A 27462-nucleotide genomic window follows, 5' to 3' on the forward strand; every position below is an offset into this window, starting at 1 on the left:
AGTGTTAAATATTCTTATCAAGCAAATAAAAATTAGGTGGTTGATGAGTAGTAGGTCCAACCATACATGTATATTTGTGCGACATGAATTAAATTATTGATTTTTATCTCCACCAAGCGTTGGTTTGATGTTTGTTTGCGTGTGTGCAAGAACCAAAATGACTCAAGTCAAAAAGTTGTGTAATGATTTCAATGAAACTTGCAAGAAAAGTTGATGGAACAGATGATTAAACTTTGGTAGTGATCTGGGAATTTTAAGGATTTTAAAAAAATCTTTTGGCAGAGAGAGAGTCTAGCTAGGGTCAATGAACTTGGGAGTTCAAGCTGCACGTACAGTATTTGAGGTTTGTATGCGTGCTCTAAAATGCGTGTGCTCTGCTTGGCCTTGGGCGAGGTGCCCTGTAGCTGGAAGCTGATGGACATAAAACATAAAAGGCTTCTACAACCTCTATTAGATCTATATAACTGTTATATTTGGGAAATTAGGCAATTTTATCATCATGTATGTAACACTATTAACAGTTCGTTTTACGGAACATGGGTGGAAATGAGCCGAGCTGCTTCATGGAGAGGTCGATCTACTCTCTTCAAGCTAGTTCTAGTTCGAGTGCTTCAGTTTTGTTTGTCTTCACTCTATCAAAACACGAAAATTAATGAATGTAAAGTTCAAACATGGCAACACTAAATTTAAATTGAATTCAAACCAGATTAGGCTATTGATAAATGAGAAAAAGAAGAAGAAAAAAAAGATAAAGGCGGGGGGGGGGGGGGGGGTGGGGACACCCAACGTTAGACTTTGCACATATGATATAAATTATAATCTAAGTTGGATTTATACTACTATTACTAGTGTCTATAGTACCCAGTATACAAATGTACAGTCAAGCACAAGGGGGGGGGGGGGGAATCTTCTATACACATTCGACTAGACCTCTATATTAAACGAGAGAAAATTCTTCAGAAAGCCCCATAATATAGGCAATGCTAAATACGTGGGCCTCCTTGTAGTTAATTGAACTGTAATAATTCCCGTTTTACTACATGAATACCAATTCTGTAACAAATTGCTCTCCGCTCGCCTATATGAATTAAGCATGACTTTTAGGCTTTACATCTCACAAATATTGCGGCGGCAGCACATCCAGTTACACTGTGCAGTGCAAGTGTGTGTGTGTGTGTGGTTGTGTGTAAGCTATTTTGTACGAGTGCTATACGGTTTCGTTTCTACCCGCGCCATTATCTCCGCACAAGCGGAGAACTGGTAGTATTTCACACGCGTAAGCACCTCGAACACAATTCCCCGCACACTCGTTCGCTAGAACAACTACTTCCCCATCGTTTTGAGCCTTTTTCCCCAACAAAAACTGACATTCCACGTCTAAATTCCCGCTATAGGATCTCTACCCACATCGAGTAAATCATATATCACGAAAATGGACAACTTACAGGTGCAAAAACTCTGTGATTGGCCGAAGGTACAGCAGTCGCAGCCACGAACGAATAGGAAAACGCTATGGCGATTGTCCAGTACGCGAAGCGCATTGCTGGCCAATGATGAGTTGTAAAATTTGCCAGGTAGCCAATTTGCATGTAATCTCCATATCAATCAACTCGCTTGGGTTGATGGGATATCCAAAATGGCAGCGCCCTGTATGCCAGTGTTTTCATGGGTGAGATCTATGTGGCACGAAACGTATTAGCTTTTTTGCATGAAATCTATATAAATATGTACTTTTTATGATACCAAATGTTTACAGCCTGGTTTTTCCGTAAGAGCAGTGCCTGGGAATTTTCATTATATTGTGTTGTGCGCAGATTTGGTGGAAAAGGATGACTGTTATTTGTGAACCTGTCTGTTCGACCGCGGGTGACCGTGCCGTTGGCACGTTGCGTAGTAGCCCCGACCCCGGGCTTACCGGACGCTACGACGCGGCCGTGTATACAGAGCGCAAGCGTAACCGTAGTACTAGTGGAAGGGCACAGGGCCTGTGGCCAGGGGCGCGTATCGTCGTCCGGTATAGCCATATACATGATATAGGTCCAAGTTAACTACTGTATACGCAGCCCTGTCGCTCTATAATACGCGACAAGCCAGGTCAGAGACAGAGTAGGCTAGATTATAGGATTTGATAGGAAGACTAGACTAGTAGTACTACTAGTGTACTAGACCCTAGTAACGTTAGTGCTAGTATTGCTAAGCAGGAACGAGGAGGATGATATTCGCTATAGCAATTTGCAAGAACAGTATCTTGCAAAAATGTCTGTGACATAGTGTGAGTGAGCTGAGTGTGACTGTTTGACTTTGAGCTTATTCATGAAAATGTCTCTACATCTAACGTTACGACTCTACTAGGTTCTATAGACTGAAAATAACAGCTAGCAGCATATATGGATACAGTATACAAGGCTGGCGCTGGGACCATGTCCATGGAACTGAAGGCAGTGCAGTGGCAGGGCACACTCCCGCACAGCGCACACGCTTTTGGCTCTTGATAAACAAGTGGAAAAGGAAAACAAATGAAAACTAGAAAAGCACTGAGTCTGAGAGGGCAGACCTCGGCCAAGCAGCTACAATGTACTTTCCACCGATGATCTTGCTCTTTCACATAGAGATCAGTGATTTCCACCCACTGAAAATCTCCTGATTTCCCAATATAGAAGCCTTTGTTACGTCATAATAAAATGATAAACCCTTGGCTGTGCGGTGCACCTCGCCCTAGCAGAAACGTGAGCACACATTTTAGTGCGTGTATGAAAACCCTCAAAAATGCGTAACATGCAGCATGAACTCCCAAGTTCATTGATGACCCTATACCTTCCAAAATATCAAAAATCCTTCATAAAATCCACAAGAATTTCTGGCTCACTACCAAAATTCAATCGTCTGTTCCAGGGCTGCCAACATTGGAAACTAGTTGAGAGTGAGACTCCCATAGGCCAATGCTATAATTTAGGTGTCAAAGTGAGTGAGATCAATAGAAATGCATGCAAATATGAAATAAAGTTTTAGAGTGAGAAAGGACCAAAAAAATGAGTGAGTCTCACTTTCAATGAGTGAGAGTTGGCAGCCCTGCTGTTCCTTGTGTCATTCGCAACCTTTCCTGCAAGTTTCATCCCAATCCGTTCATAACTTTTTGAGTTATTTTGCACACAGACAAACAAACAAACCAACGGTAAATGAAAACATAGCCTCTTCCCTTGGCGGAAGTACCCGGTAATAAAAGTGCAAGAACTTTCTGAGAGGGCTCTACTTCAAGATTCTTCCCATCGAAGGGGGAGGGGGGTGGGAGCACCCACACTTGACACACACAAACACACACAGAGTATTTTTTACTGCAATACATTGAAAATGCATAAAAATGGATTGAATGTCTTTGTAATTACTGTAATGCGGGGAGTTCAGTTCCAAATTGATGTATTGCATGGAATAGTTACAGGCCATAAGTATACTGTATAACATGATAGAATAATTTGTTTTTGTTTTTGTTTTGTTTTGTTTTATGCTTGTGTGTGTGTTTGTTTGTTTTGTTTTTTTATTGTTAGGGAGCTAATAACTATGGCCAGCTGGGTCTAGGCCACAACAAGGATCACCTCCTGCCAGAAAGCCTGAAGACCTATCCGGAGTCTGTCAAGAATATCATCGGTGGCGGCGGCCACATCGTCTTCCAGACAGGTCAGTCGATTGTAGCGCTCACACACCGCACAGGAAAGAAGATGTTGTCGCCATTCACATGAATCAATATTGTCCACATCTGGCCCAGAACAACAGCAGATGAAAAGACAAGGGCTGCAAGAAATATCAGTTTAGAATAGTCACAGTCTCGTGCAAAGCAGGTCTGTTCCATGGTTTGGCTAAACTGCTGACAAAATACATTTAATTTTGTTACCTCTCCCATCGTTGTGCTTACGTGCTGCAGGAAGTGTAGTACCGGTAATTGCAACACAAAAGTCTGTAAAAGCAGACTAACATGCAGACTTTTTCTTTTTGGCAACATTTGCATCCATGAATGATGTAATATGCTAATTAATTAAGAAAAAAAACACATTTTTTATTTCTTTTTTTTTTTAATGACATGTACAAGACTGAGAATGTGATCTCCATAAGAAGATAAACATCAAAATAACAGTGACATGGATATATATGACCATTTATACCTATCAATCATGTGTCTGAAGTAAATAGTTGTGTGACCATAATTTTGTGAAGGTACGTATGTTATTCCATAGCTTATAAAATCTATATTTAAGAGGAAAGGTGTTCTAGCCAATAGAGAGCGCTCTTAAAAGAAATGATAAAATAATTACATAGGTAAACGGCTTCTTTGCTTCGACCTCTCGCATGTGGAACCGAAATCTAGTTAAAGATCCAAATCGAGCTTCTTCCTCTACAGTTCAGTCCATCTCGGGGGTATCGTCGTACTGTTGGCAGGTATGATCAGGATGTGCGATATATGCATAATATAGTGACTACATTTCCTATGTGCAGCTGGAAAACAGTACATTCCCATCTACATGTAGCAGAGTTGGATGTCCTGCACCAATTGCTTTAATTGAGCCAAAGTGGTAGAGTTGAAGGCGTCTTGGGGTAGTGCATTCCACAGTCAGGTAGTAGGCCCTAATTGGGGAGAATGCCTGTTGAAAGCCAACAGTTGGTGCATAGGGAACAAGGAGTTTGTGAGAGTGTCCACAGGTAGATGCGGTTGAAGAAAGGTATGTGATATCCAGGCAGGGTACGCAACAAGAGGCTAGAGAAGATGCAACGCTGGCTGAATTGTGTCTCGGTGCGCTGGAGAGAAACGGGTGTAGGATTGTCCCTCTCTCGTTGCACCATCCACAGATTGGTGAGATGTCTGGATTGATGTGGTGGAAGGACGTTGTGCATAAGTTTGTACTGGATGTCTCCGTCTCGTCTGGATTGGGGGGATGATGGATGTCGGACCAGTGGATCGGCGTGGTTGGTGAGAGTACACCATTTTCCTGCCAGACTGTCGGCGGGAATGGCAAGAAGGAGTCCACAGATTGCTTTCGTGTATTATATATATGGAGCATGTAGACATGCTGAAAAGATTTATATTGTCACTACTTTTGTCCGGGAAGGGTGAGAGAATTCTTGTGGCTAGGTAATGAAGAGGATATGTAGATGATGAAAATCCTTCAGCAAAGGAGAATGCGGGAAAGTTCTTTTTAAGCATTTTGCATGGATGAAGTAGTTTATGGTCAAGGAGGCGGAGTGATGAACGTAGCAGAAGTGAAGGTAGCCCGACGTTACCAGCTTGAAGCCGTATACCATTTGTCAGATTGAAGAGGTCTTCGACGAGATTGATTCCATACTCCCAAGTGTATGCAAAAAGTCTATGGGATTGTTGGAGGATGATGCAGTTGAGGGGAGTATTTAGCATATGGTTGAGGGGAAAAGGATGATGTTTCGACAGTGGCAGATCTAGAGGGGGGTGCACGGCGCACCGGGCGAGCGCCTCTCTTTATTTGTTGTTAAAACAAAAGAAAAAAATTAGGGGGGGGGGAAGCGTGCGCCCCCTTTAATTTTGTAAAGGCGCCTCCCCTTTACGGAATTCCTGGATCAGCCCCTGTTTTGATGTGAGGTCTGAATGATGTCCAAGCTCTTAATAATTCAAAGTAAAAAGAGGGCAGGCTATGATAGTGTTTTGGATCTAAATTTATAATTAAGAAAGATGAAAATCAAAGCAGCATTTTTCTGTAATTTTGGAGATTATAGAAGTCTTTCAGCAAGCACTGAGTTTTCAAAATGGTCCAATATATGTTAAGAATGATAATGTATAATTCATTTACATAGATAATAATAGTGTATATGATGAATACAAAATGAAAAAAAAAAATGACTGTGTTAATGAGATATAAGTCTTAAAAGTTTTCTCTAGAGAGAATTGCAGTTATACCTAAATCAAGAGGGTCTACATTGTATGTTTAATCCCTGAAATAATTATTTTTCTCAAATATCATTTCCTCATCTTAGAATAATTTCCAAAGGCTCTCTTCTGTATAACATGCCAATTATTTAGGGCATTGTTTGCTGCATTACTCCATACCAATCAACAACTGTCTATACGTCTGTATGATTGTGAAATATGACAGATTTTTAATATTTTTTCATGAACAATCTGTCTAGGGATGCGAAGAAAGGAAACATTATTGATACAAGACTTGCCAATTCTTAAACCTTCTAATCGTTAAACCAAATGGTCAAAATATTAACAATTACAAACCTTACAGGAGCTTGTCGAAAGTGCATCCTTCTCCGTAAAGAATATAAGAAAAGGTAAAGGAGAAAGAAAAGAAGATAATAAAAGAAGATAGAAATATTGTAAATATATCTAAAGTAGTGGATATGTTACCAGTACCACCTGTTTTCTTCTCTTGGTCACATTTGACAGAGGATGGAGAGATTCACGTCTGCGGGAGCAATAACAAGGGGCAGCTCGGTCTCGGGCACAAGTCCGACATCAACAAACTGGTCCGCGTTCCCGAGCTGGGCCCACTCAAACAGATCGCCTGTGGCTGGAACCACACTCTGGCAATAACAGGTGAGCTCTTGCTGTCTGTGAGAAAACATTAAAAGCCCAGACCCTTCCCACTTCCCTGTTAAAAAGATCTGTATATAAACCAGAAACATTCTCGACTTAAAACTTAAGTGAATTAGAGGCAATGACCTTTTTTACGGCAAGAAAATTTCACGAATTGCTACTGGCATTCAGTGCATTGATAAAACTTTGGCTTGCATTTTACTTTCGTGAATACTTGCAAAATTCGTGAAAGTTTCACATGCGTAAAAATGTATGATTTTGCAGTTCAGGGAAGCCTTGTTATAAGAGGGTTTCTTTATCTCATCTGACCCCTTTTATAGCTAAATTTCACTGTACAGGGCTGAGACATTAATATAGTTTTAGGTTGATTCAACTACATATCCTCCATAAGATTTTGATTGCACTATTTGTCTTTAGCTGCTTTGTGCTTGAATTTCTTAGTTTATTTCCATTTCCTGCAAAGAAGGTGAAGTTAGTGGTAAGATGATTTTATTCATTAATCGCTTTTCATTTTGCTTCCAACTGGTATATTTATGGAAAAAATACATATCTTTGGTTTGTGTGCAATATGATACAGTATTAGCATCATTTGGTATATATATATATATATATATTTTTTTTTTTTTATTAGAGCAGCTGTTTTCAACATCTTTATTTTCCAGAAAGAGATGAGCTGCTCTGCTGGGGGTCCAATACACACAGCCAGCTGACACACAGAGAAAGTGTTGTCACCAAGCCACGGAAAGTAGAGGTGAGGGGTCATCTTCTGCCCCCATTACACTTCTCTTAATATAACCTGTTGAGGATGGACTGATTTTGCTACAACATGCATTTCCCATAGATACCTGCCCGAGTATACTCACGACTCGTCCTCAACGGGTTAACAGTTTGGATTCTTGAAAAGTTTAATTGAGCGTGGTCTTCAGGGGAGTGGTGGGCAGGCTCCCAAGTTAAAGAAGGCAGCCAGTTATGAAAATCCTCTGGAGAATCAGACCTGTAAGAGATCAGTAAGTGAATACCTGGTTGGATGACGATCAAATATTGCACCAAACTGGTCTTTAGCCATTCCTCTTTACAACTGAGAGGGGACTTACATTCTATTGGGAATACATGGCCATTAACAACAAAGAAAGTATCTTGATTTGTGTAAGAATGATTTCCTCAATCACTACTGGACACTGTAAAATGCCTGTGTCTTATGAATCCTAATGGATTTTGGCATCTTGTTTTAGTAGTTGGTTGTTGGCCGACAGTCATTTGATTTAAGTGTAATGTAATGTGGACTTGAAACGGCTAGTTTTGTGAGTGCCTTGTTGGATGAAAAATTAAATTTTGCCCACAGCTGGGAGCAAAATACACTTGTTAGTGTTTGACCGAAAACTATTACTTTGTTGGGTATGGATGGGCATGAACAGGAACAACAAAAGCCACCTCGATTTGCTTGATATAGTTTGTGATGATCATCTGACTTTAACCCAATTGATATAGTCCTCTTGCTTTGTTGGTTTTTGGCTGGCAATCCCATGTTTAAATAAAAGTACGGAAATGTCTCCACATACCATATAGATTAATTTCATATGTGTTTTCATGTATGGGGCAAAAATATCATTTAACACATAAATCATTGTCGTCTTGCCATGTTACACATTTCCCACATGTGCTCTTTCTTTCCTTCTGCCATAGGTGAAGGAATTTGAAGGGTTGACGTTCCTAGCCGTAGCAGGAGGCCTGAGGCACACACTGGCTGTTTCGACGGACGGCCGGCTCTGGACGTGGGGGGCCGGCAAGAAGGGCCAGCTAGGTTGGGTGGACAACACCAAACGCGTCCCTCATCAGTACAACAGACCAGTACATAGTAAGTGTCCAACACGCTAGCAGCCCACGCAGTCGTAGATACGTATTCTTTCATCATCAGAAGAGAAAAAAGTCGATAATGGAGTAATGTATTTTTGTGAATGTTTGAAACATGAAAAACAAATTTATGAAATATGTTTTGATATTTATAAACTCAGATTGTACAGGACCTTGATGGGAACAGCATTCACTTGCTGATCTTGCCATCCTGTCAAAATATGCTTAAAAAACAAAAGTTAGATAGAATATGACCATCATTGTAACCTATTACTGTGATGTAATTAGTCCATAGTCAATATTGTTGATAACAGAATAGATAATCTTCCATTAGCTTATTGATTTCTTCTTCTTTTTGTTGTTGTACAGTCTATTTATTCCTTCTTTTCTGTTGTTGTTGTTGTCATTGTTGTACAGTCTCAGTGAAAGAGGATGACCTAGAGGTCAGGTTTGTCCAGGTGGCTGCAGGAGCTTACCACAGTGCTGCACTCTCAGGTCAGACATCAGCTTAGCCTGGTTTCCAGTCACGCTTTCTAATTTTTAGGTGATCCGAGTATCCTCTCGGATCACCTTCTGTATCTGTACTGATTCTTTGTTCTTCTTCTTCTTTTTCTTCTTCTTTCTCCTCAAAATTTGTGTATCGATTAGCTCAGAAAGTGTTCTTCCTATCAATTTCAAACTTATACCATATATGTATCATGTTCCAAAGACGACGGGTCTAATAAAATCATAGTGATCAGTCGACCGTGACGTCACTATGACGTCATTATATGAAAACACATTCTCAATCATATGTCATCAATGGAATGGAATTTTTCAATGAAATTTACGTCACATATATTTCAAGTCAAGCGCATTTTACTCATATTCTCAAAATTCATATTTTTTCTTAAAACGCGCGCATACGCGCGCCTTGAAATATTTGTATGCTCAAATCGAGCTCAAATTTTTTTTGCACACATGTTTCAGACCATTTGGAGCATTTTTTGAAAAATTGAAAAAATTGGATGGACGCGTACGCGCGCGCACATATACGCATGCACAGCTCATATGCAATAGAAATTTCCCGTTTTTTTACATTTATCGGATGCCTGAAATGTCAAGGAATATTTCTACCAAGTTTCAAGTCAATCCGACTCAATATGACGTCATACGGGCCCGTCAAAGTTGAAATTCCGCGTGTGCGTCAATGGCGATATACTGTGCAACAATGCCAAAAAAACGCCAATTTTAAATCCGATATTACTCGTCAGGATGGACAATGACCCCCCATTTTCTTTTAATATTCTGAAAGCTGATGAGTTGTACATGTCATTTCATGGGTTGGCGATGCTGAAAAAATGATTAAAAGATATCAAATTTCTTAATAAAATAAAAAAGGTAAATTTTCAAAATGACGTCATCAAATTTCAAGTTCACTTGAGCATATCTCACTAATCCTTTGCCAATTTTCACCCAGATTTCAGTATGATGTAGCTTATTAAATACTCTTTCATTAATGTAATAACAACATTTTAATTGGATGACGACATCACCTCATAAAAATGAAATTGAATGTAACCTTGTCAAATTTGACCAGTTTACGTGTTATCTCAATGGGAGTGCAGTTTTTCTGGAAATGAAAATTGACATGACTGTCTTTTTCGAGCACTAGCTCACTTATGCTTCGGTGAATTTCTCCCAGATTTTGATATGTTGTAGCTGAGAATTTACGCTACTGTAAATGTGCCCTCCATTTTTTCATACGGTGTCGGGATCACATCCAAAAACTTGGTTGAAATTAAAGCTTATCTTCGATGTATTTTCATATTCCTTTCTTTTTGCAGCTTTCTTTCCAATAACTCAAGAAAAGCAAGCCCTATCAGCCCAATATTTTGTACATGTTTAGTTCATGTCACGTACATTATTTCATAAAATAACAATTACTTGATCGGACACCATCTTGGGTATGTAAATTAGGGTCAAAGGTCATAAATGTTTTATCCTGTATCTTGGTGAATACATGTCCTATCTTCCCCATATTTTGCACACGTATAGACGATGTCGCGAGAATTATTTCACAAAATAACCACTTTTTGCTCAGATGCCATCTTGTCTGTGCAAAGTGGGGTCAAAAGTCATATGTACTTCTTTCTGTATCTTCGTTATGACGTGTTATCTCTATGGGAGGGAATTTTAGTCCAGTCAAAATATGAAATGACCCACAACTAATTGCAACAGAAACGATTCCACTTGCATTTGACCCGGAAGAGCTATTAAAATAACATGTTAAAAGTTCCCTAAAATTCGAGTGGTGGATCAGTGTCTAATTTGCATAAATTCAAAATGGCCGCCATACAACCTATTTATGCCTACAATTGTATATCTCGGGATATATAACCCACAGAAAGTAAATTCCGGTGTCTAAACCTATGTTTTTTAGGTCAAGGAATACAAATATGTTATCCTTATCAACTTTCAAGCATCCCTTTATATAGTTTTTGCATATATTGGCATATAATTACATACAAAATGGCCGCCATATTGCCTGTGCAAGCCCGTATCTTCGTATATCATTAATGTAGTATACACTCAGAATATTAAGTCGCTGTATATCTGGACATAAAACCTGTAGAAAATAGATTCTGGTGTTTAAACCTATGGTTTTTAGGTCAGGAAATACAATTATGATACAAGCAGTAACTTTCAAGCTTCCCTTTATACATTTTTTGCATATATTTGCATTTAATTAAATGCAAATTGGCCGCCATTATAACTCCACAGGCTTATATCTCTATCTGTAAAAGGTACCCAGTGATGGTGTCTGTGGTCTTAATTTTACTGCTGAGAATCACTGATGTAGAATACGTTCCACTCAGGAATAATTACCTATATCTCACTAAAAATTTGCATAGCTATGTTTAAGCATAAATCTATTCAAATTTTTATCGTGAATATAATTTCTGATATACGAATACGAGCTACAGAATGTTAATTGAACTGTAATTAATACATCCAATATTTCAGGGGCAAAATTGTTAGAATTCCATTCACGACCTTAACGATTATCCTTACACCCAGTTTTATATTCTTGCATTGATTAAAAGTATTGTACTACATTAAACTCACATTTTCTTGAGATAAAGCCTCAGAACAGAAAACAACTGTAAGTAGCATCAAATAGAACATATCTTTATTTAACTATAATCTCAACTTAGCTTCCAAAGTGTGCTCAATAGGTACACAACAGTAAAGTCTCAAATTATGTAGTAAGAATCGTTAAAAAGATTTTTATGATTGCATGATATTTAATGTGTTATATCGTGTAATTTTACCCTCATGTTTACTGCTTATAATTGTGTCTATGTTGCAATACTTTTTTTTTAGGCCAAAGGGGGGGGGGGGGAGGGGAAAGTCATCAAGATCATGATTATCCATAAGCTACTCTACAAAAGTTTCATGAGTTTGGACATTTGTTTAGATGATGTTCTTGTCATATTATCTCATATAGCTTTCAAAGTGTGCTTACGGTACACCAAAATTGGTCTTAAATCATTCAGCAGATATTTTTCAAACATCTTTTTCCTTACCTGCGATGATTTGCAGCCATGTTTAGTCGATACTTGTGTCTTTTGTTGCAAAACTTTTGGCAAAGGCATGTTTATCAATGAGCAACATAATAATGACCGTGATAATTTGTATGGAAGTGGATTTTGTCATATTTTTGCGTGGTTTCACCCAATGACTTACAGAAAAAAAGCCAGATACAAAAAAAAAGAAAAGAAAAAAGGAAATGCCTTAACATGTCTATTCCTGGTACTCTGGATTCATCAGTCGATCAATATAAACAGCATCCTTCTCATTGGGTTCAAGCTCATAAAACGCTTATAAATTCTGATAAATGTTACTTTTACAATTTTTCGTGTTGTATCTGTTACATCAGGCTGTTAGCAAACTGGTAGTGTATAGTTGCAGGGCAAACAGATTTGACTGCACACAACCCATATCAGTGGCAGATGCGGGCCATTATAGATCAGACACTTGTAATGTTGTATTTCTAAAATATCTGAGGAGTCAGATGATGCTGTTCTAATTGGTGACTAGGAATGAATAACATTCTTGAAAGACATCAACACAGTTTACAACAATAATGTGAAACTTACCACTCTTCTTTTCGTCAGTATGAAATGAAGCCGGGATCCTGTTTGCTTTACATGAATCGACTGCAATTTCACACTATCCTAGTCCAGAGTTTGTGGTATAGAACACTTTGAGTGTAAGCGAGTTTTCATGTTTTACACTTTTATCATTGATCTATATTTTCAGAGATCACATTACATACCTTAAGTATCTGTATTATGGCAAGACAGAAAATGAAAATGATGTACTTGAAACGGAAGAAAGTTTTCTTGAAATCCAATGACTTTGATTCATTAGATTTTAAATTCATCTTAGCCGAAGGTTCAAGACAGCAAAAAAGGTTCAAGCTAATATTGCAAATAGCCATCATTTATATCTTTTATTTATTTTTTTTTTAACGTGTGGGCACTAATGTCCCCATCTGTATCTAGAGTTGCTGCTTTTATAAAACCAGAAGAGCATCAAGTAAATACACCAGTGAGTGTATTAGCATACTTTCAAGATTATTATGGCAGATGCAGGGGTGACCTCCTTGGGGCTAGTGCCAAATAGGTACCAATTTTCACTCTTTCATCTTCAAAAAAAAAAAAACTGTTCAATTTGTTATCAAACTTGGCTGGTAGAATATTGGTATATAAAATGGGAACCATCCCCCGGCCACAGAATGCCCAAAGGCACCTCAAATCTGATCTAGGTGCGGCCACCTTTGGGCTGGGACCAAATTATTGGAGGCCACTTTTGATTTTTGATCCTCCTTTTCAAAACACATGGTCAAATTTACAACAAACTTAGTACTGTAAGTGCATTTATCGCTAGTGTCATGCATATGGAGATCATGCCTCCCTGGACCCTGGAGGTCCCTAAAGGCTCCCAGATATGGCCCTAGTGCTACAGTTTCCCAACGTCTTCCAATTTCCTTTCTCCCAAGTAATAGTCTGTAAACATGCCAGGAAAAGGAACTTGAGATGCTCGGATGAGGGCTGGACCCCTGGGTCTTTTATTCAGAAAGTGAGTGAGTGACATGGTACCCTGATATGACAAGATCGTCATCTAATGTCCAAACTCATGAAACTTTTGTAGAGTAGCTTATGGATATAAGCTACTCTTAATTTGAATAGATTTATGTATGAATATACGCAAATTTTTAGGTGAAATATAGGTAATTATTCCTGAGTGGAAGGTATTCTACATCAGTGATTCTCAGCAGTAGAATTAAGACCACAGACACCAACACTGGGTACCTTTTACAAATGGAGATATAAGCCTGTAGAGGTATTGTGGCGGCTTTTTAACATTTAATTAAATGCAAATATATGCAGAAAATGTATAAAGGGAAGCTTGAAAGTTACTGCTTATATGATAATTGTATTACTTGACATAAAAAAACAAAGGTTTAGACACAGGAATCTATTTTCTGCGGGTTTTATGTCCAGATATATAGCGACTTATTCCTGAGTGTACTACATTACTAAGATACCTGCTTGTACAGGCAATGGCGGCCATTTTTTATGTAATTATATGCAAATATATGCAAAAACTATATAAAGGGATGCTTGAAAGTTGATAAAGATAACATATCTGTATTCCTTGACCTAAAAAACATAGGTTTAGACACCGGAATTTACTTTCTGTGGGTTATATATCCCGAGATATAGGAGTAAATAGGTTGTATGGCGGCCATTTTGAATTTATGCAAATTAGACACTGATCCACCACTCGAATTTTAGGGAACTTTTAATATGTTATTTTAATAGCTCCTCCAGTTCATATGCAAGTGGAATCGTTTCTGTTGCAATTAGTTGTGGGTTAACCCACTTTTTGTCGTATTTTGACTGGACTATTTTTCTAGATGTGAAAATTGACATGACTGTCTTTATCGAGAACTAGCTCACTTACCCTTCGGTGAATTTCTCCCAGATTTTAATATGTTGTAGCTGAGACTTTGCGCTATCGCAAGTGTGCCCATTGTTTATCATACGGTGTCGGAATCACGTCATAAATCGTGGTTGAAATTAAAACTTATCTTCGATGTATTGAGATATTTCTTTCTTTCTGCAACTTTCTTTGCAATAACTCAAGAAAAACATACCCTATCACCCCCATATTTTGGACATGTTTAGTTCATGTGACGTACATTATTTCATAAAATGACAACTACTTGATTGGACACCATCTTGGGTATACAAAGTAGGGTCAAAGATCATAAATGTTTCATCCTGTATCTTGGTGAATACATGTCCTATCTTTCCCATGTTTTGCACACGCAAAGACCATGTTACAAGGATCACTTCACAAAATAACCACTTTTTGCTCAGATGCCATCTTGGCTGTGCAAAGTGCGGTCAATGGACAAATATACTTCATTCAGTATCTTCGTTATAGTGTATACGGAATATGGTACCAAAGATAGCAGACCTGACTCCCTTTTCTAAATGAGAATCCAAACATCACACGGCCAATGTCCCTAAACACAGATGAAACCTGTATGGTCATGCCTATATTGGGATCATGACACAAATCATCGATTTTCGAAAAGATCGGATCACCTAATTTGTCAGTGTTGACAAATTCCAAGTCTAGTTTTCTTCTCTATTTATCTGTCTGCCTCTTCTTCTTTTTTTTAGGTGTGACCTTTTAGATTTGTTGGCCCTGTTATATCTGCACAAAACAACTTTGCGATCCATATTATATGTGCACTGCACTGCATTGCCTTGTGTGAATGACTGATAGTTTTAGTGGGCAATGGGAAAATATAACAGAGTCAGAATTAAAGAATTGAAAGCAAAACTTTTATTTTGCTTTTTAATCAAAGCCAAGATGTATTTGAATTTCCATCCTGCCAGTAATTGGTAGTAATTTCTAAGATTAGTTATGAGACAATTTATGATGGTAATCCAAAACAAAAATTATCTTCTACCAAATTTACAATATTTTTATAAACTCAGATTCCATCAAAGATGCATTCAAGCTTTGTAAAGTCTTACTTTTTTTTAACATGGCCATTACCATCCCAAACTGTGCTTTCTACACTATACATGGCACAGACATGGGTGTGGTCTACATGTGGGGCTGTAACAAGTGGAGTCAGCTAGCCCAACCCAAGCTCCCCCAGCCAGTCCCCACCCCTCAGAGGCTAGACCCCGCCCTCTTTGACGGATTCAGGATAAAGGCGCTGCACAGTGGATGGACCCACACTCTGGCAGTGACAGGTAGAGCTTTTTATGGTCCATCGTGTTAACTCTTTGTGTGTCATGTTGGCACATCCGATTCGGTTGATGGCCCACCAAGTTCGTATATCATGCTCAAACGCACAACTGCACCCAAACCGATCAATATATCGCCAAAACCCGCAGTACAATGAAAGCGACACTTGTGGTTCCATTCCTCACACATGTAGCATGCTTGGCATAGTGATTGAATGGCGGTGTCCCGTAGGGGTTTTTCAAGTAAATTCAAATTTTCAGTCACAGCTGTGTCTGCAAAAGTCTTTTCTCCAAGACCTAGACAATAACATAGCTACTGGCCATTTGAATGAAGAATATTCACAGCTCTGTGAAAAATTTTACACCACAGCAAAATTTGGAATTTACTCTACAACTTTGCTTGATACTGCATGTCTAATACAAATGTTTGTGTAAGAAGTTAATGGTTTTGAAGAACAGAATGTTATCCAAAAGCGCTCATGTGTTGCAGTCTCAGAATAATGTGGCACACGCTGGATTTAAACAATGGCACGCAGAGAGTTAAATGCGACGCTGTCGATCTGCGTATTATGGTTGTAAATATTCCAGCTTGTATTTACTGGAGTCACTTGCAGCAATGCGATATTGATAAAAAGTTAGTGGGAGGTTGAACGTTATGGTTAGAATAAAAACTAAAAATCTTGGATGAACTTGCTCTTGATTCATTACTTGTAGGGGCATAAGGGCTCAGTGTTATTGACTGGACATTCTACTTCTTCCATTCCAGGCAAAGACAATTTTCAGATTTCAGGATTATTTTTCTTTCCCTTCTCGCTTCTGCTTTGGTCTCAAAGCAAGTTGAGTGAACTGCCAAAAGATGATAGCATTTCATAATACATTTGTAAACATATTTTGAATATCTTATTTCAAAAGCTACTGATAGAGAGGCCAGCATTTCTGGTAGGACATGATGAGTGAAATACATTTCTTACACTGGCAGTAGAATATCTACGGTGTAAATAGAAATGAGGTAATTGAGGATTTTCTTCCAAAATAACTTCCCCTTTCAAACATTGAACTTTTGAGTGCACTAATCATTTCGTCAGTGAATATACATCATCATAAATGGGATGTTTTTTTCTGTCGTGAAGAAGAAAACTTTGTCCCCTATGTTCTGAGCCAGTGTTGATTTATTTCTAAAATGCTTTTAAAAGTTTTGTTTGATCATTGTGGCCTCTATACATGTCACCCATTCTCTTCCACCAAATCGCAGAGGGTGACTCAGTCTACACATGGGGAAGGAATGACTATGGTCAGCTGGGGAGGCCAGCGGTCAAGACGATGACCAACGGCAGCGCGGGATGCGAGAAGGGCACTTCGCCGACAGCGGCAGCTGCCCCCGACTGCTGTCACGTTCCAACTGAAATCAGTATACTACACAACGCCATTCAGGTGAAGAAACAAATCTTTGTTCTCGACGAAGAAAAATTTTATGGAAGCAGCTTATCAGAGAGTGTCTTCTTTGCGAGCAATGATTATTTAGGCAGCGCAAACATGTTTTTGCTCACTCGGTGTACAGAAAAAGGTAAAGAGAAGGAATCATTAGTGTGCATGTATGAAGGTAAAATGGAGATGAAATTGGCTTCAAGACTGAACTGTCATGTCAAAAAGACACTAAGGCAAATTTTGTTTAGGCAAAGCCTACATAGGCTACTATAGTTTGTGTAGTCATGCATGTACAAAGTATATTCAAATGAATGGTTCTTGCTCTGGCTAGGTACAGACCTCCCCACTGTATCAAGTTTTCCGTGTAAATGTGTGAGGTGGAGAAGAAGCCAGGGAGGGGAGAATGAGGAAAAAAGTCTCACTGTGTCTTTACATTGTAAATATTTTCCTAGAAGCATTCTCCACATGCCATCTTATCCAATGACTGTGCACTACAATACAATACAATATGGGTATTTATATAGCGCTCTTACAATGAGTAAACAGCATGTTCATCCAGGTTCTCTTTCCCCCCCCCCCCCCCCCTCCCCTATGAAAAGAGAACAGCAGTGTGCATGTTGATCCTAAACTTTTCACCCTTTGTGCTTTCCTTGCAGATTGCCTGTGGTGCAGAACACAATTTAGCCATAACAAGTGAGTATTTTGTTGTTGTTTTTAGTTGTCTCAGAATTCTTCTTCTAGAGTATTAAGCAGCGGCAGCTAAGTAACGTCCCTCGGATGTTCTAGCCACTTCAGAATTGTATTGTTGAGCGCTTGTAGACATGTGAAAATCAACATAATGGGATACAACTCAAAAACAAAACAAAACAAAGAAACAAGGAAAAAGATTCACAAATTCAATTGCTGTGGTAGCTGTCAAAAGTTGAACTCCCTGTGATTTTGACTGTAGAAATATTAGCAGCAACATAATTGCTGTAAGAAGTAAAAATGAGCTGAGAGAGACACACCATTAAAATAAAGTAACACCAACAGTCATTGCAGTAAGGTGATGTGTAATAATATCATGTCAAGAAGATCGATTTTTCGATGTAGTTGTCGTGGTTTAATTCTATGGCATTTTTCATTCAAAGTGAATATGGATGCCATGTGTTTTTCATAGACCACATATGAAGTAGTCTTTTGTTGTTGACCATTATTGATTTATCTACAGATAACCAAAATCTTGCTATTAAATTTCATGAGCTTTTGTGTATGCATAGTACTCGATGATAACATCATGAACTTTGACTTTTGACCTTCCTATTAATAGGGGATCACAAGCTGCTAGCGTGGGGCTGGAACGAACATGGAATGTGTGCTGACGGGACCAAGACCAACGTGCTGCTCCCCAAACAGGTCCAGGGCCTGGACGGCAGGGTGGCCGCTAAGGTGGGAGTAGGGGCGGGCCACTGCTTCGCGGTGTGCCATTGACAGAGCTGTGCTGTAGCTCCCCCCTCCCCCTCACGTCCCCACCCCTCTTCCCCCTCCCCCTCATGTCCCCACCCCTCTTCCCCCTCCCCACCCATAACCACACCCCACCCACATCTCTCCTTGTTTAGTATCACCCATGTGAGCCCCCAACCCCCCTTCCCCTTTCCCAGGGGGCAATTTGAACATGACAAGGAAAATGCTCCCCTGTGATCTTTAGGAGTACTGCCAGAGAATTCTTTTCAGATTAAGAAAAAACAATGTTGGATTTCAGAATGTTGAGAGGAGAAGACTCTTCAACACTGAAGGAAGTGTTTCGTTTGTATAGAATGCGTAGTTCATTTGTTTCAGTGGACCCAATTGATTAAATGACAAGGTAATGCAATGAAAATATTCACTCTTTCTTATTTTATTGTTTCTTGTGGCATGCACATGTTATTATTCACTTATTGGTGTATTTGTATTTGCATTTTATTATTATATAACATATTATTATTGTATACAGTATTATGCGAATGATTATGCCAGTATCTTGTTAGAATCATGTCTATTAATCTTTTTTTGAAACTTTCTGCCAGTTGAAGTGCGCATCATGGTATAACTATTACACAAGTTTAAAAAGAAGAAGAAGATGTTATCCATATGCCACTACCTTACTATAGATATGAGATTGCTTGGCAGAGGATATTGCTGTGATTAAAACTACTTGTGTAGCGTAAGATTGCATCATTATATAGGATTTTTTCCTTCAAACAATTATCGCTTTATCAAAACTGATTGACAAGTAACGATTTTGTTTATTTTGTCTTGTTTTCATTTATTTCTGTCTTGTTTTAAACTTACGCTGTTATGACTCTGTAATGAGGCCATTTTTATTCTCAAGAAGGTACACATCCCAGAAGTTTTGTATTTCAGTGCATTCTGGAATGTAGTTTTTGTGACACGAGATTGAACTGTGATGCAAGGTTATCAAATTTTCACAGAGAAATTGTTCATTGAGCTAAATGAAACCCATCACATGTAATTCATGCTTTTGATAAGCTTGGTCAACCTTTGAACTTGGCTTGTACACACCCAACAAACTAGTACTGCCCCCTAGCAACTGACTTACATGTAATGGCAGTGCACAGTCCCTATCTGAGGTACTTTAGCATTTAATTGTTGCAACTGAACAAAGCTCTGAGCAGGGAGGATCTTCTCAGAGAAGGAAATAGCACATGCAGTGCGAGGGCTCACATTAAGCCTTGCAAAGGAAGCATACAAAAAGTATTAAAAAAAGCTGCTTTTTAAAAAGTTCTCAGGGTACGCAAGAGAGATATATTTTACTCTTGATTTATCACTCATTGAATGTGTAGTTGTGAAAGGAAATCTTGAGTGAAGTGAAGCTTCTTTTTTAATTTTTTTACTGCATCGCTCCCGCATGGAACGATGCAGTTGAGAAGTTGTCTTATTTTGGGTACGAGAAAGGCAATATCATGCTTTCACCGTCTTCTCCATTTACTTTCCAGTGCTGCTGAATATCAAAAAAAAAAGAAAGAAAGAAAGAAAGAAAGAGAGAAACACATGTTTGAAGAGCTGCAACTCTGACTAGTTTTCCAATTGCTTTGGTTTGTGCTGTTGTTGCTTTTCCTCTTTGTTTGTTTGTATGTTTGTTTGTCTGATAGGGAGCAAACACAAAAAGACAACTCTGTACTCTGGAAACAATCAGTCTGATGCCGTGTCATCAGACTGTCTTCTCAAGGTAACTTATCGTGTCCAGCCAAGTGTGATTTTTATTACTGGTAGCAGACTGGACGTTGATTGGTAGAAAAATGTCTGAAGCCAATCATCACAAAGGGGGTGTGGACTTTTGACGAGTAGGCAATAGCCACTGAAAAAGAATGGACAGTATACAAATGACGCACAGGTCTGAGTGTGTCAGTCGGAATGGTGTGCATAAAGGTAACTATGGAATGCTTAACCCACAAGGTGTAGCCGTGTGGGTTTACGCTAAATTCCATAGTAACCACATACACACTCATTCCGACTAACGCACAAAAAGACATGTGCGTCATCTGTGTTATAGAATGGGTAATTTTCTTGCCAAAAACCAATTTTGCTATCATGTTACCCAATGGCAAATTTACTGGATGCATTTCCTTTTGGATTGCCATAGACGGGAGCCCAAAAATCATGCATTCAGTATTTACTGGATGTATGAAAAGAGGTACTGGATGCATGATTTTTAGCCAATAGGCGTCTTGTACTGAGTGCACGAACGCTTGCTTAGTGCGCAAACCTTTGTTAAAAGTGCACATACTCTTGCTACAGGTGCGCGATAACATGTTTACCATTGTGACTCACAGAGACTCCAACCCCAAGCACCTTCTGAACTGGGGATTCTCCCGCTCGAAACCCCTAGCAAACGGGAGACTCCAAGTTGATGTGTGCGAAGCGCGAAGTTCCTAGGGTTCTAAAAATTCTCTGGTGCTATCTAAGGCTTATTTTTTCAACATACGATAGCAATAAGTAAGAAATCCTTTCCACCGGGAGACACGGAGCCAGGGCGGGAGAAATCAAATCTCAAGCGGGAGAACGGGAGATTTTGCAAAAATAGGCTTTCGGCGGGAGATCTCCTGTCGAAAACGGGAGAGTTGGAGTCTCTGGACTCAGCGTGCGGCCAGTAAAAAAATCAACACATAGCTCTCAACCAATGAGATTGCAGGATTCTCGCTACCCATTCTATAACATCTGGTATAATAGCTTCTGCTGAGTTGGCTATGAGTAAAACAGTTTCTCTTCCACAGTTTAGGGTGGGTCTTTGCAAGAACTCACCAAATAATAACAGGGCTACAGTGCATCCATCTTCCAATGTAAGCAAATTTTTCCTGTTTTAATGCTTCTCTTGACCAAATCTTTCCTTGAGTGAAGGTCACACGAAAGAAGGTATTGAAACATAATGTACATACAGGTAAACATGTTCATCGCTGGATGTTCTTCTGTCGATGCATGATGCATCAAATTAAATTGGCAGTATGTGTCATAAACCTCTAAGGATACAGAATGTGTTCCTTTGTTTTGAGACAGAATGCAAAAGCCCAGAGCAAGTTCTCTGATATTCCTAGAAGCAAATTGATGGGAAGATTGGGAGTTTTGCACTTGATTTCAAACGTTTTCATGCAAGGCTCTGCATTAGAAGGGAATTGAGGTGATGATTGGGGCCCAAGATGGGGAATAGGTGAAGTGCAATACTCTTTATAGATTTTGCATAAACATCACTTCTCGCTGTGTGTTTAAACATTTGTCATTTATCAGGTGTTACATCTAGCCTAGGTATAACCTATCTATGAAATCATGTGTAATCATTAAAAAAACAAATCATTATTGTTGTATCATGTTTGATTTTCAGGGACCAAGCCGATTCATTTAATCATCAAGCTCTAGAAATGGTTTTTACTATTTTCAGTATATATTCTTGCTTTTTTGTTGGTGTTTTTTGAATCTTTGTGTTTGTTATAACTTCACCTAAAATGATGTTGGTGGCTTTTTGCTTTGTTTTTTGGTTTTCTTCATGCCTTTACAGAATGGTGTTTTGTTTTGCCTTTTTCATTTTTTTTTTAAAGTATATAGAGATCATATTATGTTTTGTATCTAATATGTGCTTACCAGGATGCTTATGAAAAGACAGGGCTATTACTTTCTTTAATCATTGTTGGAAACATTGAGAAATGAGGGTGTGCAAAATAGCAGTTTTCATTGAAGACAATACACATACCGTTTATTTCCCTTGAAATGTTTTTATTTCTCTGTGACTACCCAGCTCTAAACCCATAAAAAGTAGGCCCAAATGAATTTCTGCTTTTCTACATAGTTTCAAAGATTACCCCTATGTAGCTGGGGTGGGAGCTGAACACACACCCCTTGACACTTTTCATGATAATTTTAAACAAAATCTTTTTTTTTTTTTTTTTTAAGCTGAAATTTCATGACCTTTTTCTTTCACATCTTGTGCACATTTTGAGACCCTGTTCGCGAAAATCAGGGTTACACTTGCTGAGATATACCACACTTTTGTGACCAATATCACCGAAAATGGTAGTTTCCAATGACTTTTATGTGTACAGTGAATGGGTTTTTCAAGAAGTGTCAGATTAAAGTGTTTCCCTGTTTTGGTTTTTTTTTTTTCCAGATAACATCCCTTTATGTCGTCAACTATTCTAGATAAAAAAACAATAAAGAACAAATAAATAACAAGGAAATACCTAACAAATTAACAACAAAGAAATACATAAGAAATAAAGTACAATAAATTATGTAAATCCATTTTGATATGGCAATTTTTTTCCCTAAGTTCATTGATAATACTTCAAAATAATATCTGTCAAAATTAGCCCACTTGAAGCTTTATTCAGGAATTTAGAGCTTGAAATCTGATGGAAAAAAATGTTATGCATAAATTAGCGTAAATAGCAAAATTTAGAGAAAAAGACCATGTTTCGGATAAACGAAAATAATCATTCATTTTTGGAGATTACGTAATGGGCAAGGTACATGCTGATTTGTGCCGCAGTCATGCGATCAATAGCTGAGATCTGGAGGGGGGGGGGGGGCAAATAAGCCCCCTCAAGCTGGAAGCTTTAAAATGATATATAATTTGTTAAAATTGGACCATCCTAACCTATTTGAAAATGACTGAAATAAGAGAGAGTTAGGAGGTAAAGTTTCATTGAAAAGGAAGAAAAGAGGATTTGGATATGAATTGGGGTCACTCTGGCATGCTGTGTGAAAGTGTCAATGAAAAGAAAAATGGTCCAGAAAAAGTGATAGAATCTTGATTTTGGCTTTGTTTTAAGCTGCCAAATTTTGACAGTTGCAACAGAAAAGATTACTCTTTCAGATAAGACAAATTTTCAAAAGTTTCAGTTGGTCAACAAATGACATATTTTGGTCCATCACAGATAATCCAAACCTGCAACTTTTTAGGGGTTTTTAGCCGGATGGTCACATTATGTTACCGTGTTGCATATTGTTTATGATATAAGTAATGCATCACATCCATTTTCCAGTGACGTCATTGAATTCATGCAGCATGTTAATGCTTTTCATTCAGTGTTATAGTCTGGATATGATATGATATATTTTTTCATAAGTTTTCTTTCTGCCTTTAGCCGTCAGATCAAACTACATCCAGACTATTCAAAGGTGCAGTCAACTTTATTCTGGTTTCCTTGTCCATTGAATGATATTCGTAATATTTCTGCCGTTTGTTAACCGGTGGCTTCTATTATGCTCTGTACTTTCAATGTATCGAAATAGTAACTCAATTGAAGATTGCATCTGTGTGGTGGGTTGTCCACCGCATGGGGTTTTGTGCCACAGACAAGAAAATGTCTCTTATAGGGCTTAAGTACTTGGGTATGAGTACACCCTGTGAGTAACCAGATTAGAACCTTACATGAAGTACAAAGACAACTCATCGTCTTGGTATTGCTGATGTCAAACCGTGCTAAGTTTCAATCTGTAGTCCCTCATTTTTTTAAACAAAGTTCCAGTGTGTGGCATTTGGAATTTGTGTGCATTGACACTGAAAGCGTAACAACTTTTGCAAGCAAAGGGATTACTAGACCCATAGACATGCCGTTTGTTCAGTGGCCTCTTGTTAGCTGTCCGATCGGTAAGGACTGTGCGATCTGTCTGTGCACATGCAAGTTCCGCAGTTTAACGCGATGTAGGTGAGCAGAGTTCAAAGGCCGTTCTACCCAATAAAGCAGGCAAAATGGTGTATAAGAGGAATAAATCATAAAATTGGTGAGCTTGACTCGTCCTTGAGTACATAAAGGTATGCGTGCCAAGTTTTGTGATCTCTTATAATGGAAAGAAGAAACTTCTACCCCATTTCCTACGGTACAACGGCAAGTAAGTCTGCACAGCAGAGTGAATGAAAGATATCTGTCTGTTGTGAGAGGCTGACTGTATTACCGACTGTACAGCTAAGGAGATTCCAGTGAACAAGAGGCAGATTTATCAGTCTAAATGACTACCAGAACTGCCAAATGTCATGAATGTGGCAGGAGGATCTCTGAGAATTCACTATCTGTATATCTCTTCTTTTCTTTACAAGAAAATATCAAAATCTAAAGGATATGGGGATTTTTGTCAAACAATATGAGACATGCGACACACAGAAGTATCCGCCTGGTTGGTCCAAAGAACCTCCGTGATTTCGATTTGTGAATGTTGTCTGTTATGGATTACATGTCGAAATGCACATGAGGGGGTGGTGAGAACAGAATTAGCCTGCAAATCATGTCATTGTCAATTATCAACAATTGTCACCTCCACACTTAAAAGATTGTGTCGTGGTATCTGCAACTTGTAGGAAATGCTGTTTGCTGTTATTTTGGAGAAACCCAAAATCCAAAGAGGATAACCGGTCTCCCGATTCTACATCATCAGTGAAAGTATTTTATTAAACTGATTCCTGCTTGGAAGATGAGTTTGTGGAGCATTTGGAGAATGTTCTCTACAAGTACTGGAATGTAAAAAGGATCTTGATATTGAGCAACAAACATCTCCAAGTGCTTGTTCCAGCTGAAGAGTGAACTAAATACCAATGCGTAATTGGTCTCGAATTATGTGGATGTAAATTACAGCATGACTTCATGTAGGAGGACAGGCTGCTGTAGTATGCGACTCTAATGTGAACAGATGTGAAACAAACCGCTTTTCAAAAAATCATTTCTGGCTTTTGGTATGGCAATATATCAGCTAAAAAGTATGAAAATACCACATTTCAGCTGTAATATTGTCTGTAGCATACACGGAGAGAAATATAATTGGTAAATACTGTTATCATGTTTGTTTTCATAACAGCTATGACAAACAACTCGGGTGGAGAATGCCAAAAGTAGTTGACAAGAATATCAGAGGGAGGACAATTTTTGGTATGAAATATTGCCATCCATTGTGAGGATGTGGAAAGCATATAATGTACATGAACAGTGTAATGTCTGTAAGAATCATGTAACCACTCCTTTGTTTTATTTTGTTTCGAATTGTTTTTGCATCAGATGCAATGTTTTAATCAGAAGTGATGTTCAAAGAATGTCAGGATTTTTTGTCCCACCTCAGTTAACAATATAGTTTGGCAATGGATCTCTACTTCTCATACAGCTCATTATTACATCACTGCCAACTTACATCAGAAAAAAACAAAAACAAACCCGTACTCTTGACTTGTTCAGCTCTTTTCTGCCTCTGTACTCTACCACTTTGATTTTCTTGTACTTGACAAGAAGAGTGAGAAAGAAGAATTTATATTCATGTTTGTTTCTGCTTCCTTCTTTAATATGGGTTATGTACGTTTGTGAGGCAAGGCGTGTTTGTTTACAATCTGTGCTGTATTATCTCAACAAATGTGTTATGAAAAAAAAAGGAGATAGATTTGTTGTATACCTTGTTGAGGTTCAATAAACCACAAGAATTATATTTTGACAAAAGTGGAGTATAAGATGTGGCTGTATGTGTTCTCATTATATACAGACAACAACATATTGCTGAAGTTTCTTCAAGCATATTTGTGAATACAGTAATGCAGAGAACTGAGTGATACAATTGTATCGTACGTCAGTGAAAGCTGAAGGTACAGCGTATATTGGACACTTAGTTCATTTTTTTTTTCTATTGCAATCTTTCAGTTAATTTTTTTCTGCCACTCTCTGCAAGGGAACCCAATTTGTGATATCATAATAAAGAACAATATTAAAAACCTATGGAGAGAATCCCTCAAAATGTATGTTTTTTTCTGGGAATTAAAAAAAGAAAGAAAAAGAAGAAGCAATCAACAAACCTTCATCTTGCTTCTACAGAAGGCATCGCAATTAATGTATCAAAACTAGGTGTAATGTGTTCGTCTCATACATATGTAAAATTCTTGTTTTATTTTCCTTTAACATTCTTTTATGACATCACAGATTCCTGGGAAGTTCCTATCTAAGCTTGAGAAAATGTTTGAAAGGAAAGAAAGAAAAAGAAAGAATACAACTCTAGAATTCTCTCTCTGGCTAGATTTTTCTTAAAGGCGCATAGTCCCGGTAGTGTAGAGGGCGCTGTTGATGATACTGCCGATCACCATTAGCATTGATACGAAGATTGCCGAAGTTGAGCTGTCATCAAGAGTAAAGCGTGTAGGTGTTGCTAAGTAACGTTGCCTTTGTTGTCTTCTCTGCGCATCACGCAGTCTGTAGTAATGCCAGGGTACGTGTATATGTGCTTCTTATTATGACATCACAAAAGTTTGCTATTAAAGCTGTCATCCCCCTCAACCGAATCATGAGCTGAACTGTGATCTGACCACTGGCTACAGTGGATCTGACTTCTTCGGACTCTTGGAAACGGGTCACAGCGTAAGTGCTAAAGAGAAGTCGATAGCGTATGTCTCTACAGGAAACTTGCGCCGTGCGCCCGCATACGCATTTGACTAAACCACCGGGACCATATGCCTTTAAACTTTCATTGATGTTTTTAGCTTGACATTCCCTCAACCCATGGTGGAATTGAATTTGTCCTCTAAATACCAGTACCAATGTGTGCATTGTGTGTGCATGCACATGGCAATTTGTGTGTGTGTGTGTGTGTGTGTGTGTGTGTGTGCATGTGTGTGTGAGTGTGTGCGTGCATATGTGTGTGAGTGTGTGCGTGTATGTTGCAGGCTGACCAGATATTGGGTTGGGTGGGGGTGCCTTTGTTCTTTTCTGTTTTGATGTGTTTGTTCTTTTCTCTTTCCCTTTTCTTTTTCCCTTATTTATATTTTATAAAATTCTTTCTTTCCCTTTGGTAACATTGACAATGTGGAATTTA

The 27462-nt window shown here is 38.5% G+C and overlaps 1 protein-coding gene across 1 annotated transcript; it reads left to right on the forward strand.

Moving 5' to 3' along the window:
* Window positions 1–1636: 1636 nt before the first annotated feature.
* Window positions 1637–18627, forward strand: LOC139709742 (secretion-regulating guanine nucleotide exchange factor-like). The gene is made up of 10 exons (XM_071621698.1): window positions 1637–1669; window positions 3543–3672; window positions 6410–6559; window positions 7222–7310; window positions 8243–8414; window positions 8828–8905; window positions 15574–15738; window positions 16985–17163; window positions 17814–17850; window positions 18467–18627. Exons 1-10 carry the CDS (start codon window positions 1637–1639, stop codon window positions 18625–18627), a joined length of 1194 nt encoding a protein of 397 aa, XP_071477799.1.
* Window positions 18628–27462: the final 8835 nt, after the last annotated feature.

The sequence above is a fragment of the Diadema antillarum genome, unplaced genomic scaffold (assembly GCF_040938485.1).
Source record: "Diadema antillarum isolate AM-2024a unplaced genomic scaffold, OU_Dant_1.0 seq00001466_RagTag, whole genome shotgun sequence".
Lineage (NCBI taxonomy): Eukaryota > Metazoa > Echinodermata > Echinoidea > Diadematoida > Diadematidae > Diadema > Diadema antillarum.

Coding starts and splice junctions, on each gene's coding strand:
- LOC139709742 (XM_071621698.1), top strand. CDS start 1,637: ATGGCAGCGCCCTGTATGCCAGTGTTTTCATGG. Junction 6,560..7,221: donor CCACACTCTGGCAATAACAG/GTGAGCTCTTGC, acceptor TTTATTTTCCAG/AAAGAGATGAGCTGCTCTGC. Junction 8,415..8,827: donor GTACAACAGACCAGTACATA/GTAAGTGTCCAA, acceptor ATTGTTGTACAG/TCTCAGTGAAAGAGGATGAC.